Genomic DNA, 16,554 nt, shown 5'->3' on the forward strand with positions numbered 1-16,554 from the left:
ATTATCCACTTCTCGATAAGTATTTTTTTCTTCTTATTATAGAAAGTTTAGAGTGCAAAATGAAAATTTTAAAGTGTAAGTAACAATTTCCTTAAAGACTTGAAAAGCTTTGTCATGAGAAGAAAGCGTGCCATTTATAAGCCAAATAATTTGTGTATGTTTGCAATAACTCGCTTTGATAGGTTTTTTTTCAACCTCAACTTTCTTCACCATTTATACTTTTGTTATAAGATGGTGAGAAAATAGGACGTTAATTTTGTTTTTATGAACTAATCCTACGTTCAATTCTCCTAGCATTGTGTCAAGAATATTATTCTCATATTAGAAAAAGAAAGAACCTTATACGTGCTTATAAGTAATTAATGACTTTTTCAATTATTTATTGATTTTACAGTGAAATCTCTTAACTTTTTTTAGAATATAATAAGATATGCAGCAGTTGTCAAATGTGACAACCCGTCCTTAATTTTACAATTTTATAAATTTTAAAAGCATGATTTTACGAAAATGCCCTTAGAGACGAGGGTGTTGACCTTAGTTGACCATCAGTTAGAGACACGTGAGACTTATTCTTTTAGTATGTCCTTGTAGTACTCGTCTTTACGAACGCATAGGCGAAAGCGGTTTGCAAGTTCGAATTATAACGGTATAGTTACAGACGTTTGAAACTAGTTAATTATATTTTAGATTATAAGTGTTAACTCCCACTTTGTGGGAAAGGGAACCAATCAGAAAATTTGGAGATTATAAGCAGCCAATTTGGAGGAGAGAGGGAAGCTCTTAGCCTTCCTCTCATTTTTTCTTCCCGTGGCCCTTGAACACCCAAAAACCTGGTTTTGACCCGGGGTGGTTTCCGGCAATTCTCACCCATTTTTCAGGTGATTTTCACCCATTCACCACCGTCAAACCTTATCACCTTATCACCATATCCCAACATTCAATTCTAACGAAAATTTGCATGAAATGGTAGAAATTTCACGAAGAACACCCATGGGTGCCGCGGGAAACTTTCTCGAAATCCACCTATTTGTGAAACGTTTTCCTTCAATTACCACTACCAAAACACTCCCCTAGAACCCAGGAACAAAGGCCAACAGTGGTGGAGGCGTCGAAGCAAGTTTGGAGGTCAAATCGAATCACACCCAATTCTAGGGTTCGTACGGTTTTAGCAAAATTGGAGCCTTTCTAGGCCAAATTGGACTTGGGCACAGGTATAAAGTTTATTCCACTCTTTGAGATCTTCAATTCTGTAATTTTTGAGAATTTTTAAAAATAGTTGAATTTTCCGGCGAGTCGGGGCGGCCGACAGCCATCAGCGGCAGCGCGTGCGGTGGCACGTGACCTGTGGGCCAATGATGTTTTTTTTTAAGTACTATTAGATGCCCTGGGTTCATAATTGATATCCATATGACGTAATTTCATTATTTGGACTTAGTTTCATTTCGACACGTGAATAGGTCAAAATATGAATCGACGATCCGACCGTTAGATCGTCACCAAACTTTAATATGTTATAGTACATAATATTTGAGGATCATAGGAATGTACGGATCGGGAATCCGTAGTATGGATCTTTCCGAATTGGAATTGTAAGTTTATAAAATAAAAAGTTAATCACCACTTGAAATTGAAATTGGCTGAGATCCAACCATTGGATCGTAATGATATTTTAGTATATTGTTCTATAAGCATAATGTGGATCCTTGGAAATTTTGGATCGGAAATCTGGGATGCGGATCTTCTGGATCGAATCGTATGGTGTGTTATATATAAATTATGTATTCTATTGATGAGGATTCTAAGTCATAGTTTGATAATTGTTCTAGGCGTCGATTGTTTGTGACGCCTCAACCTTCATGCTAAGGATTTACAAATTTTAGCAAGGACTCGTTTTCTATATAAGTATATATGCTGTTTTAGAATATACATCTAGTGATTGCTTATGTTATTGTTGATACTGCGAACTACGAATGGCTTGATCCCTGTTTAGGGTATGTAGGCAGTCTAACGAAACGTTAGATGCATCCATTTAATAAATGAGACTAAATAATTGGGACAATAGCCTTACTTGAGGAGTTGAGCAATGTGAGGGACATTGATGGAAATTGTGAGATTTAACCTTATGTTTTGGTAAATAAATGTTGGTCATAGAACAAACAGTGATAAAGCAAGAAAATTGAAGTAAGCAAAACGTAAGTAATGATAGTTAATTAAACTAGTGTCTAGTTAGGCTTTTCACCGATAATTATTCCTGAAAGTAAAAAGTTTGGGAGTAGGGCATTACTGATTGTATATTTTACGCCGTATTATATATTTTGGGAATACTATGAAATGCCTGATTCTTAGATTTGCATCATGGCATATTCTTATATATATATTACCTGAACCTAATTATTGTGAATGATTTGAAGTGCCAAATGACGCTGCGAACGCCTAGGTAAGCTTCGAGTAAGTACATGTTGATGATAGTGATGGTAGTGAGTATGATTGTGTTGAGATGTATTTAATGCTCATTATCCTGCACCTCGATGTTAGTGCTCCGCCCGCGGCCAGGGCCTAACCTTCACGTGATCGTTCACCTCTCATACCACACACTCACCTTGGATTCAAGGTAGGTGCCAGCCTGTCATACAGACCACATTAGGTGGTTCTGACTCGTAAGTGACTTGCGATACTTTGCACAGCCTTCACGTGATCGTAGTACTTGAGCGTATTTATTTACACCCAGCCTGTCGTACAGACCACTTTAGATGGTTTCGACTGGTGTGCAGGATTTGGTAGATGAGCTAATTGATGAGATATGGATAAGTCGTACAAGTCACTTTAGGTAACTCCGACTTATATGCTAGCAATGATTGATGAGATATGGATTCAGCCGTGCAGGTAATGTGAGGTGACTCAAGCTAATATGTTGATGAGCTATTAGTTCAGCCGTACAGGCCACCGAAAGTGGATCCGGATGGCATACCATTTCATATTAATTTATTTCACCTGGGTTACTTGTTATGTGTTATTGAGATATTTGGAGTGGCATATTTATGAATTTCGCTATTCTGAGCATGGTTTTGAGATATATATATATATATATATATATATATATATATATTCTATTTTCTGGGAAAGTATACAGGTGTTACAGCGAGGGGCTACTGCCTTTGGAATTGAAATTGGTTTGAAAAGTTTTGTTTCACTCACTCACATTTTCTATATTTGCACCCCTCCAGATTCTAACAGCAGAGTGTCCGTATTGACGAGGATTCTTGGCACTTTTCAATTCAGGTGACTTCTTATGATGTTATAATCATTACCTTACCTTACTGTACTTTACTTATGCTCTGTATCGCGTGTGTAATAGGTTCATTCCCGCTCATAGCGCACTCTGGTATTTAGACACTCTTAGGTTCAAATTAATTCATTTTTTTTTATCATCATCACACTTTTTGGCTTCATCACCTTCCAGGTGTCAGCTAGCACAGCTCAATTTGGAGTCCTAGTGGATATTCCATGTCGGGGTGTGTCATCAAAGGCATAGTAGAACTAAATTACACCAGAATTTCAAGAGCTATATATGCCCTCTAATGCGCATGTATATGTGTCGCTATAGTACAACATTTGAACCACGAGCCGCAATATACATACATGTATCCTCTGACACCATTCCACTAGCTAAAAGGGCTGTACGAAACAAAAACCACCAAATAACATCACATGCATAATCAAACGGGATGGTATGTCACATGATCATATCTAATGCAAAGTTAACTCATTCTTGACACCATTGGTGGGTCCCCCACAAGATTATTTTCAACAACCAAGATATATGACTTAAACAAGGACTGTGATATCCACATATCATTTTTTACTCTTACACACTCTTTTAATTTTTGATGTCAAATCAAATGAATTGAAGAAGATAAAAAAAACATAGATTAATAAAGAGTGTGTGAAAAGTAAATAGAAGTGTATAGATATCATGCCCCTTAAACAATCATACAATAAAAATTATTTTAAAAAAATGAAATATTTGGTAGACTGAATATATTGACAAGTATTTCTTAAATATATTTATGTGTGCCTCTGCATAGTTAATTGAGAATGTACTCAAATTATATTTTGAAGTAAACTGTGGAATCTATTAACGATTATTCTACAACACATTCACAATATTTTAAGAGTTAAATGACGTTGTTCTATTGTATAATGAGTCGTTTACTTAAATTATAATACGTAAAAAAAAATCTAAGTGTTGTACATTTACATTTCCAATAGAATGTGGCAGAAACACTCAATAACTCAATAGTTCTCCACCTGTTTATGTTTGTTGCTTTTATTTTAGAGTTAACATTAGGTCCAATTGGATTATTAGTCTCATGTGGTCAAGTATATTAGGATTTAGGTTCAAAGTCAAAAAATTTATCAACTCTACGTTAATTATTAGCACATAAGCCACACATATTAGTGTTTTTATACTTTTCTTTTTGACCTTAACTTTCTTCATCATTTATGTTATTGTTATAAGACGGGTGAAAAAATAGGATGGTTGTTTGCTTTTTTATGAACTAGTCTTAAGTTAAATTATCCTAGCATTGTGTTAAGAATATAAGTCTCATATCAGAAAAAGAAAGAATCTTATATGTACTTATAAGAGTTGACGACTTTTCAAATTGCAACTGGATTTTACGGTAAAATCCTAATTTTTTTTATTTTTAAAATATAATCAGATATACACCAACTCTCAAAGTCAGTGTGGAACTAAATTATACCAGAATTTGAAGAGCAATAGATATATGTCCTCTAACACACATGTACATGTGTCACCACACTACAACATTTGAATCACAAGCCGCGATATGCAGCATACATGTGTCCACCGACAGGACTTGGATTGTTTGCCCTCCCTATCTCATACATTTCTCATCCTCTCCTATATTTTGTGATCACGGTGAAGCCACGTCAATATTTTATATATATATATATATATATATTTTTTTTTTTATAGAAATAGTAAGACAAAAAGCAATGGAAATATAAAATGTTGACATTACTTAACCGTGATCACATAAATAGGAGGAGATGGGAAGGGTATGGGATGGGGAGGATAGACAATCCAGGTCCCCACCGACATGGTGCTATGTGCGTTCAGAGACTCCCCATCGACGCCGAGTGAGAATCCTCGCCGGATCCTCTTTTTTAGATGGTATATTTATCGATTTATCTCCTGAATTTACAAAGAGCTGTCAATTTTCCTCTTAACTTTAATTTTAGCCGATTATCCTTCATGAACTTTTATAATTAACCAAATTCTCATCCAATATTTTACCCATTTTGTTCACGTGGACACACATTGCAATTGTATGGGGGCAAAAAGAATGGAAAATTGGATGAAAAAATTTAAAATCTAATGCTAGGAAGGGAAATTGGCTATTTTTAAAATTTTAGGAGGTTAATCGGCTAAAGTTAAAGTTCGGGAGGGAAATTGGATAATTATAAAAATTCAAGGGATAATGAGCTAAAATTAATATTTAGGAAGGAAATTAGCACCTTTATACAAGTTCAAGGGGTAAACCGACAATTACCTCTTTTAAACAAAATAAAAATAAAAAGCAAGTCATTTATGTTAATGTCACCCAACAAGTTGAAAGTGACCTGGATATTTGTTTTAAACGTTGGGTTTAAAATAGCACGTGAATATTTGTTTCCCCTCAATAATTGAAGTGGACATTTGGTTTAAGTTCTATAGTAGGAGGAAAATACTCGGCCTCTGAACGTGACATGCCCAACAAAAGACATTAACACAGATACTTTTTGCTGAAAATGAGAGGTAAAAGGACTAAAACTATTTTTTTATGGACTGAAATTTTATATTATCTCATGAAATTGTTATTAGAATTTCAAAAATTTCATTATCCACTTCTCGATAAGTATTTTTAAAAATAAAAATAAAAAACAAATCATTTATGTTAATGTCACCCAACAAGTTGAAAGTGACCTAAATATTTGTTTCAATCGATGGGTTTAAAATAGCATGTGAATATTTGTTTCCCCTCAATAATTGAAGTGGACATTTGTTTAAGTTCCAAAGTAGGACGAAAATACTTGGCCTCTGAACGTGACATGGCCAACAAAAGCCATTAGCACAGATACTTTTTGCTGAAAATGAGAGGTAAAAGGACTAAACCTATTTTTTTATTGACTGAAATTTTATCTTATCTCATGAAATTGTTATTTGAATATCAAAAAATTCATTCTATACTGCTCATAAGTATATTTTTCTTTTTTAATATATAAAGTTTAAAATGTAAAATGAGATTTTTAAAGTGTAAGTAACAATTTCCTTATAGACTTGAAAAACTTTTGTCATCAGAAGAAAACGTGCCATTTATAAGCCAGATAATTTGTGTATGGTTACAATAACTCGCTTTGATAGTTTTCTTTTCAGCCTCAACTTTCTTCACCATTTATGCTATTGTTATAAGACGGTGAGAAAATAGGACGTTAATTTGGTTTTTTTATGAACTAGTCCTAGGTTCAATTCTCCTAGCGTTGTGTCAAGAATATTAGTCTCATATCAGAGAAAGAATAAACTTTATATGTACTTATAAGTAATTAACGATTTTTTCAATTGTCTATTGATTTTACACTGAAATCTCTTAACTTTTTTTTTAGAATATAATAAGATATACACCAGCTGTCAAGGGCATAGTAAAACTAAATTATACTAGGATTTCAAGAGCTATATATGCCCTCTAACACACATGTACATGTGTCGCTATGCTACAACATTTGAACCACGAGCCATGATATACAAACATGTATCCTCCGACGCCATTCCACTAGCTAAAAGGGCCGTACGAACAACGTTGTACATCCCTAGAATCACGAAATGAAGATAGAGACATCGATTGATACGCAATCAGCGCCCTAATGTCCATAAACTCTTCCTGCATTGTTGCCTCCTCATTCACAGTGGCAAAGCCACCCACAAGGGTAAGGTGGGTTGTAGCTCAGGAGGTTTCACACACTTATTTTTATTTCTCACACACTTCTCTCAATTTTCAACTGTCGAATAGAATGAATTGAAGTTGATCAATGACAAAAAATTAATAAGAATGTGTTTGAGGTAAAAATGAGTGTGTGAATAACACTATTCTTTTGTAAACTTAGTTTCAATACAGGTTATTAAATAATGTATAATTTAGTAGAGGATAGGTAATAAATAATAATTTTTATGCTAAAAATTATAAATTAGTTCTATCACATGTCCCCCTTTCCACTTTCTAAAAATTATAATTTTTATGCTAAATAATTTATAATTTAGTGGAGGACCCGGCTTCTCTACCCTCCCACTTTCCATACATTCTCATCTCCTCTTATTTTGTGCGGTCACGGTTAAGACACTTCAACATTTTATATTGATTTTTTTATAGAGATAATAAGATAAAAAAAATAGTAATATAAAATGTTGACGTGATTTAACTGTGACCGCACAAATAAAAATAGATGGAAGTGTGCGGGAAGTGGGAGGGTAGAGAAGCCAAGTCCTACTTTGGAACATCAAATGCGAGACGACTTCCCAGAACTATTCTTATGACTTTTCTTGAATTGGATACAGAGCCTATCACATTTTCTAATCATTCACACACCATTTCTAAGGCGACTGTATACATGTACTTTGGAACTAATCCGTGTGTTGTGCAGCCTTGCTCTTATATAAAATGAGATGCTACGGAACCAATATTCGGTGTCTTGTGTTCCAAAGATGCTACGGAACCAGCCTTGTTCCAAAGATATCCAATAACTATAGTTATTATAACTTTAAAGGAATTCTTTTTCTGTAGCCGTTGAATTAAAATTCAATGGTCCAAAATCGAGGATCCTCTCCTTGAGCTCAGGATAAGATCCAATTCCATTTCCCAACGTTGGACATCCCTACATTCACGAAATGAAGACTGAGACCTCGATTGACACGCAATCATAGCCCTAACGTCCATTGACTCTTCCTACTCCCATTATGGCTTCCTCATTCAGACCAGGAATCACAGGTCCTCGATTTTCAAATGTCTTAGCATAAATAAGCGTGTGGGATAGTCATTTGTGGGATGGTTTTGAACCCGAATAGTTGTTTAATTTTCTGACATTTGATGTAAATATTTCGATTCATATTTAATAATATCTACTTTTTGACAAAAAAAAAAAAAAAAAAAAACCCTTTATTTATTTATCTTCCAGTTATAGAGTAAAAGGCAATTCATGTGATTGGTTCTAAAAAAGTTTGGAGCATTTATCCTTGGATTTGGATCCGTTTCGGATCTTAATGTTTGAAGCCTCCTCATCCACAAATCTGGATTACTGATTGATGTGCAAATCAAATCAATTTCGTTGGTTGCATGTGATGGGTCAGGAAAATAAATTAAAGAAGACCATTGGATTCAATTTGTGTAGCTCAGATTAATGGATGAGAAGGTTCCAAACACTAAGGTCAAGAGCAAATCCAAATCATTTATCCTCACCACCATAAACTATATAATGTATGCGCATTGCTTATCATATACCTCATCATTTGTAACGTGCTTTTTCATCTAATTCTGGTTAGCTTTTATATTAAATATTTCTTTTATAATTTAAAAAAGAAAAGTAATCAGAATTAAGTGAAAAAACATGTGACAAACGATAATATGTATGATGAGCATATAGCAAGAAATGGTTGATATACTTTCGAACATCATATGCGAGACGACTTTCCAGAAGTATTCTTATGAAGTCAACTTTCCAGAATAGTTTTGACTGGATACAGAGCATATCACATTTTCTAAGCATCCACACATCATTTCTAAGGTGACTGTATACATGTCTCATTCGGATCACTAATAACATTTAGCGTATCGAAAGGAGAATGATGATATACTTTGGAACCAATTCGTGTGTTGTGCGGCCTTGCTCTTATATAAAATGAGATGCTACGGAACCAATATTCGGTGTCTTGTGTTCCAAAGATGTCAAGGACAATGAAGCAACTCTTCCTCTTTGCAGCGCAGCTTGGTGGTTTTGCTCTTAATCTTTTGCTCCTAGTTCATGCCCAAGATCAATCAGGTATGAATTCTAAATACAGTATTATAATAAAATTAAGTATTTTTATCACAAATGATCCTTGAAATTAACCATCCCTATCAAAATGGTCTCTGACCCGGTCCCTCTTCTCCACCATCGATCTGCTCTAACACACGTTCTCCCAATAGATTTGTAAGTATTTGAATTATCAGATGAGCTCGCAGCTCCTTCATGATTAGAAAAGTACGCTTTTTTTCTCCTTCCTTGTTCTGCATGTGCGTATGTACATGCTTCAATTTCGCAGTGAGCTCAATCATGCAGCCTTGAATCTCCAAGAACGCAACTCTGTTGGCTTCGTCGACCATTTTACCCAAGATAGAATCTTTTTGAGTTCTTGGTTTTAGTTTGTTTATTGACCACAGATCTGGAAGAAGAGGTGGCCTTGAAACAAAATCCAGGTCCCATGCGCTCCCATTGGCCATGAAAAGCATATGACAAAGATCCATGAGACCTACCCCTTGATTAACCCCACAAAATTTAGAAATTCCCCACAAAAATCCCAAAAAAAGTTGAAAAAACATGTTAATGGTGGGAAAGTAGAATACGAACAGTACTGTTCATATTCTTTTTCTTTTTTTTTTTTTAGTTTTTAATTATACAAATAAAAATTGTTTTTTATTATTTAAATATTTTCAATTCACATGTCAATATTTAATTGACTTGTGGGATCCAATCATACACCGCATCAGCACATGATATAATTTTTTTACGAAATTATGATAGAATGACCACATTAATATTTAACACCTATTTTCAAGGACTACATTGATCGATTTTCAATTTCATAAACTATGTTGATCAATTTCATGACCATTTATAATAAAAATCCGAAAAGTTAATAAACAATTAAGAACTATTTTCTTATATTTGTAATATATCTGTGCCAGGCTTCATTAGCATAGATTGTGGCCTAGGGGAAGATTCCAGGTATAATGACAATCCGTCAGGCATTACCTATATTTCAGATGAAAACTTCGTAGCCACTGGTGAACGGAAGCTTGTGTTGCCTGAATACAGAAACAAGTATTCCCTGGCATACAACTCTCTTAGAAGCTTCCCTGAAGGAATCCGAAACTGCTACAAAATAAATGTTACAAGTAAAACCAAGTATTTGATCAGAGCAGGTTTCTTTTATGGGAATTATGATGAACAAAATGAAATACCCGAATTTGAGATACATCTTGGACCTAACTTGTGGGATACAGTGAAGTTTGAAACAGAAAATAATATCGAGCTTGAGCTCATACATGTCCCTCTGCGAAACTATGTACATGTTTGTCTGGTGGAGACAGGCTCCGGGGTTCCATTTATATCATCTATAGATCTCAGGCCTTTAACCGATGCCTCGTACAAAACAGACAAAGGGTCCTTACCACTTCTCCGGCGGTGTGACACTGGTCTAAAATCTGGCCTTTGGGGATATAGGTAAGTGATTTACATGTTTCTATTGTTCTCAATTTAACCACATATACGGTATGGCAGGATCCTTTTTTTTTCACGAAATGATTTAGTGTTAAATAGTTGTAGAATCATTTATAATTAGCAATTTATATTCTGTCTAGTTTTCGAGGTAGGAAATATAACATTCATCAACATTGTATGCATGTATTGATGCAATACCTTTATTTGTATAGGTATCCATATGATATTCATGATCGATTCTGGAGTTACTTGGAGAACCAAGGCGCTTGGACAAATTTAAATACCTCATCCACCATCAATTCAGAATTCGAGTATCAACCGCCATCCATCGTGATGGGCACAGCTGCAACGCCAAATACTTCAAATAGGTCGTTGAATATTTTCTGGGAGCCTGACACAGAAGTATATCATGTTTACTTGCACTTTGCAGAAGTTGGAAAGCTCCAACCCAACCAGTCTAGACAGTTCAACATTACGACAAACGGAGAGCTATGTAATGGGACACTTGCTCCTGATTATTTGTCCACAACGACAATATTCTGTACCGCTGAATCCTTGAGTGGATCAAGAGTACAAAATAATTTGTCAATTATAAAGACTGGAAACTCTACCCTTCCACCCATCCTCAATGCCTACGAGATTTATAAAGTGAAAGAATTCTTAATATCAGATACCAGCCAAGACGATGGTGAGTCATATTGATTCCTTACACAAGCTTAAATTCCTTGCTATTGGTTTATTGCCTCACCTAATATGTGAGTTTTATTAAGATCCTCTGTTTGCTTGTGAAAATATTAGTTGTGGCAATCACAAAGATCAAGTCAACCTATAATATTGAAAAGAACTGGCAAGGAGATCCTTGTAGCCCTCAAGTTTACTCATGGGATGGTCTAAACTGCAGCTATCATGGAAATGATCCCCCAAGAATTATATCCTTGTAAGTATAAATATCTTCACACCAAATTGCAGGTTAATTTTCAGTAATAATTTTATTGACGTTATGGACTTTGCAATCAGGAACTTGTCTTCCAATGGATTACAAGGGGAGATTTCTCCTTCTCTGTCAAATCTAACAATGATACAGACATTGTAAGTGTATCTAAATAATCTGTAATTTTGTGTGAAAACATATCTCGGTAATACTACGGCAAATGATCAACTATACCGAAAAAGAAATGACACGAATCATACTGGAAGAATTTCAGTCATCATAACCGGTTGTGTTAAATGAGTTGAGCTGCTCATTGCAGGGATTTATCAAACAACAACTTAAGAGGATCAATTCCAGAATTTTTGTCACAAATGCCGACGTTAAATGTCTTGTAAGTTATTTTGTTATAAATGTGTATGTGTGTGTGTGTGTTTTGTTATTGTCTTATAGGCTTATTTACGCATTTGAAACTCAATATGAGTCTTGCACCATGTAACTTAAATTGTGTCACTTAACTTCCTAAAACTCAACTTGTTTTTCACTTTACACATGCGGTCAAAGTCTGTTAAAAAATCCGTTAAAATTGGTGATATGATGCAAATATGACCCAGTTTTTGCACAAATGGATGCTGCTAGAAAAAATGTCCGCGCATTGCTGCGGGACTTAAATGCACCAGCCTTAACTACATGAATAAGACACATTTAACCTTAAAAAAATTCAACATAATCATGAATGAACAAAAAGGATGCATATAGGAAATTATAAAAAGCATTGTAACCGTAGATCCAAGAAATTATAAAAATTCATCCAGTCAAGAGACAATATAATAGTTGTGGGAAGGTGAGTATGGACCTAAGAATCTAAGATATACTTGATTTGCAATTCCATTATAATACAAAAATTGATACAAAAATCTGAAATGAACATGAGGTCTACAAAGGTTTTAGAACTTACCAATAAATGACGCCGGAAGAAGGCGCAAATATGGCCCCGAAAATCCCAGAAGAAGCAGATGACTCCTTCGACCCGAAAAACTCATAAGTGAAGAAAGAAGACAACAACCCAGTTAGAAGACGACGTGCCTCTGAATTTCTTCCCACCAATCTGACTCCTCAACTTCAAATAAAAAAACATCAATTCAATTTGGTCTAATCGAGTGTAATCCCATTAATCAGTCAAACCCAATTTGGTCTCACCGAACGAAGAATGAACAGGGGGTGGCAATTTTGTAAATAAAACGAAATTTGGGCTGAAATCAGCCCGGTGGCAAGCTCGTAAATAAAGTGAAATGCACCCAAAATTGCACAGTACCGTCCCCTTACTTTAAACTAAGTAAAGTAATGTGGATGCTACTTTAAAAAAAAAAAAAACTAAAATTCCCGGATGTGTTTCAAAATAGTGATGACCTTTTGTGAAAGGACGTCGGAGAGACACCACCGACATCGAGCAATTTTTATTTTCTATTTTAAATACAAATTTGTTAAAAGTACCTAATGATGACCTTTTATTTTCTTTTAAGTACATAAAACTCCTTAACCTTTTAGTGTTATTTCAGATTCGTATCAATTATTTTTAATTTTTCAAATAAGTACCTAACCTATTGAAAATGTCATATTTATTAAGTCCCAGTTAATTTTTCTATTAAATGTACATGTGGCAAAACTGAGTTCAACCTATTGAAAATGTTACATTTAAATCCCAGTTAATTTTTCCGTTAATCCTATATCTTTTTATATATATGTTCTCATTTAGAAAGCATGGTAACTATATATGTACTGCTTAATCTACCTTTGCAGAAATTTGGAGAATAACAACCTCACAGGCTCAATTCCGGCGGTACTCATTGACAGATGGAAGGATGGTTTCATATCAATAAGGTGCGCCACCCTTTTTTCTGCGGAACGAGGATATTTGTTGAAGAAAATAGAGAATACTATATATTAAAATAGAAAAAATAAATATCAACGAATATCAACGAACATAAATTAATAAAGGATATGTGAAAAGTAAAAATAGGTGCGTGGATAGCACATCCCAAAATATAATCCACCAGTCTTTTTTTCTTTTTTTAACTTCTTCCTTCCTAGAAATTTAAAATGATGTGCCATTCTGCAGAAACTTAAAGATATAAGAAAATGTGTTACAATTTTTATTTGGGAATTATATGATCTTTTACCATAATTGATTAAACAATATAATATTATTTTCGTATGTCAGTTTGTGCGAAAATCCAAACCTATCCGGAAATGTTTCTTGCGACAAGAAGAAGAACAAGAAGTACAATTTTTTTGTTCTGATGATGATTGTTTCGGTTGTTGCACTGTCAGTCCTCTTACTAAGTGCAGCAGCTATCTGGTGTCGGGCTGCTTCTAAAAGGAAAAGGCGACTTGGTAAGATTCCATATTTGTTAATGTCATCTTCTTCTGCAATAAATAATCACAAACAGAAGGTTTTGATTGTATAAGATGCTTATGAAAAATGTTATGATTGCAGGAAATAGCACAGATGCAAATGTAGCCATTCAGCATGGGTCATTTGAGCGAAAGGGGAGACGGTTTACGTACTCTGAGATAGTACAGATTACAGAGGAATGCAAGAGGGTTCTTGGAAAAGGCGGCTTTGGAACAGTTTATCACGGCCACATAGACGACACTCAGGTAGCTGTCAAGATGCTTTCACCGTCATCAGTGCAAGGGTTTCAGGAATTTCTCACAGAGGCATGTTTCTCATATTAAATAAACTAATCCCACAGTTTTTAGGATCAATATTAATCTTATTAAATTACATGTAGCGCTTCTGAACTACTAAATTACAGGTTGATCTTCTTATGAGAGTTCATCATAGAAATTTGACAAGTCTTGTTGGATATTGCAATGATGAAACCAACATAGGCCTGATCTACGAGTACATGGCCAATGGAAACCTGCGAGAACATCTTTCAGGTTGATGAAATGAAATTACTCAGTACTAAATTTGCCATTCATTTCTTAATTAACTAGTACTTTTAAATTTTTTGGTAGTCCTTAATTTGATAATTCTATTTTCCTGGATCACCGACTTTATAAAATAAGATAGTTATATTTTTTTATGGACGCAGGTAGCAGATCAAATATCTTGAGTTGGGGACATAGAGTTCAAATAGCAATAGAAGCTGCACAAGGTCTGTATAACTAACCAATCATATTATTTAGGCACAAAAAAATGATACACCTAATATAGGTGTGTCCCACATACAGTTGGTACGTAGGGTTGAACTTTATTAGAGAGTATGTTAGCAACTCTTTGAGACTTTTGAGTTTGAGGAGCTTAAATACCAATCATTATTGATAACGAAATGGTATCTACTTTTTGAGAAGTTGTGTCTGGATTTTGAAAACAGGACTGGAGTATCTGCACTATGGCTGCAGTCCGCCTATAATCCACAGGGATGTGAAATCAACAAACATCTTGCTGAATGAAAAATTCGAAGCCAAACTCTCTGATTTTGGCATATCCAGAAGTTTCCCTACAGAAGATGGAACGCATATAACAACAACTGTCGCTGGCACTCCCGGGTACCTTGACCCTGAGTAAGAGTTTTTTTAATTTTTTTTGAGGCATCGTCTTTATGTCCTTACTATATATGCAAACAAACTTAAATTATATAATCAACAAGAAGAATGAAGAAAGAAACTATAAATCATTTTGGAAAACATTTTATATTGGATGATACGATTTGAGGTATATGGTTTGGCTTGCAGGTATTACGCATCAAACAGATTGAATAAAGAAAGTGATGTTTATAGCTTTGGGATTGTACTGTTGGAGATTATCACAAGTCGACCTGTTTTTTCTAGAACGCATGAGCGGACTTACATCAGTGAATGGTTCAGTTTCATGCTTCAAAAAGGAGACATTTACAGTCTTGTTGATCCGAGGTTAGAAGGAAAATTCAATATTAACTCAGTCTGGAAAGCTGTGGAAATAGCAAATGCATGCGTATCTCCATCTGCCATCGAAAGGCTAAGCATGAGTCAGGTAGTGGTGGATCTAAAGGAGTGCTTGGCAACAGAACTCGCTCGAGCAAACCCGAGGCATGAAACTGAAATAAAAAATTCCATTGCTATGCTACAACCCTCACTTAGGTAGTAGTACTAAATATCTCAACCAAATATATAAAGAGAGAGTTTGGGATGCATTATTTTCCTCTTTGTAATAAATACCGTAGTTTTTTTTATGGACTGCAACTATTTCATAATCACATGACGTGCGTCTTTTCGTGAGAAAGGCGAAAATGAAGATGTGATCTAAACAACTATTATGTTGTTTGCCATTGAAGGTCCTAGCGATTAAGGATTAAGTTGAAGTCAACTTCAAAGTAGACAATGACTGGTATATCCGTATATAGAGAGTTTATCTGGAAGTTTATTTTTCTAATTTAACAACAATATCAAATCCACTTTATCATTACCATTACGAAAAGGTAATGTTGTGAATATATTGAAACAAAAATTAAAGGGTCAATAACTTAGGAAGACAAGAAGCCTTATCCTAACACAATGTCAATAAGTTCACACGAGTTACGCACTTATTATTAAGTATCTAACTACTAGAGTTACTTATAAATATCGGGTCCATATACAGTCCAACGGTTGTTAAGATCTTTGACCAATGATTTGAAATTCGAACATGGAGTACATAAAAGTTTATGAAAGTTAATACTATGAACGGAATAAAACTTCTTCAGCATATGAGAAGGAGAAAGGCTAAGGAAACTGTCTCAAAGTAAGATTATTTACGTACTTTTCGTCATTTTATGTTTTTTGCATAATATTTTATAAAATAAATCGAATTAATGGTCTCAATGATGATAATGTATTCAGAAGATATTATATGGTAAAAAAAAAAGATAAATTACATTTTATCCTTTTAGGTTTAAGGTCGATTGCAACCTCATATAACATATTTAATACATTCATACATTTGTTTATCATTTTATTTTAATTTCAACATCCATTAATAAAATCGTTAAGTTGACTGTTAAATGATGATGTGGCAACTGGGAGTTCCAATTTTTTTTTTTTTTTTTTACTGATATGGCAATCCATTTTGG

The 16,554-nt window shown here is 34.5% G+C and overlaps 1 protein-coding gene across 1 annotated transcript; it reads left to right on the forward strand.

The window, feature by feature from the left end:
• The first annotated feature begins 8,932 nt into the window (after nt 1–8,932).
• Nucleotides 8,933–15,774, forward strand: LOC137739987 (probable LRR receptor-like serine/threonine-protein kinase At1g51880). Its single transcript, XM_068479762.1, has 13 exons — nt 8,933–9,090; nt 9,996–10,533; nt 10,743–11,218; nt 11,329–11,467; nt 11,548–11,619; nt 11,781–11,852; nt 13,259–13,339; nt 13,680–13,852; nt 13,956–14,179; nt 14,278–14,404; nt 14,560–14,622; nt 14,842–15,031; nt 15,203–15,774. The coding sequence occupies exons 1-13, from the start codon at nt 8,955–8,957 to the stop codon at nt 15,588–15,590; spliced, it is 2,679 nt and encodes an 892-aa protein (XP_068335863.1). The 5' UTR covers nt 8,933–8,954; the 3' UTR covers nt 15,591–15,774.
• The last annotated feature ends 780 nt before the right edge of the window (nt 15,775–16,554 follow it).

The sequence above is a fragment of the Pyrus communis genome, chromosome 7 (genome assembly GCF_963583255.1).
Source record: "Pyrus communis chromosome 7, drPyrComm1.1, whole genome shotgun sequence".
Taxonomy (NCBI): domain Eukaryota; kingdom Viridiplantae; phylum Streptophyta; class Magnoliopsida; order Rosales; family Rosaceae; genus Pyrus; species Pyrus communis.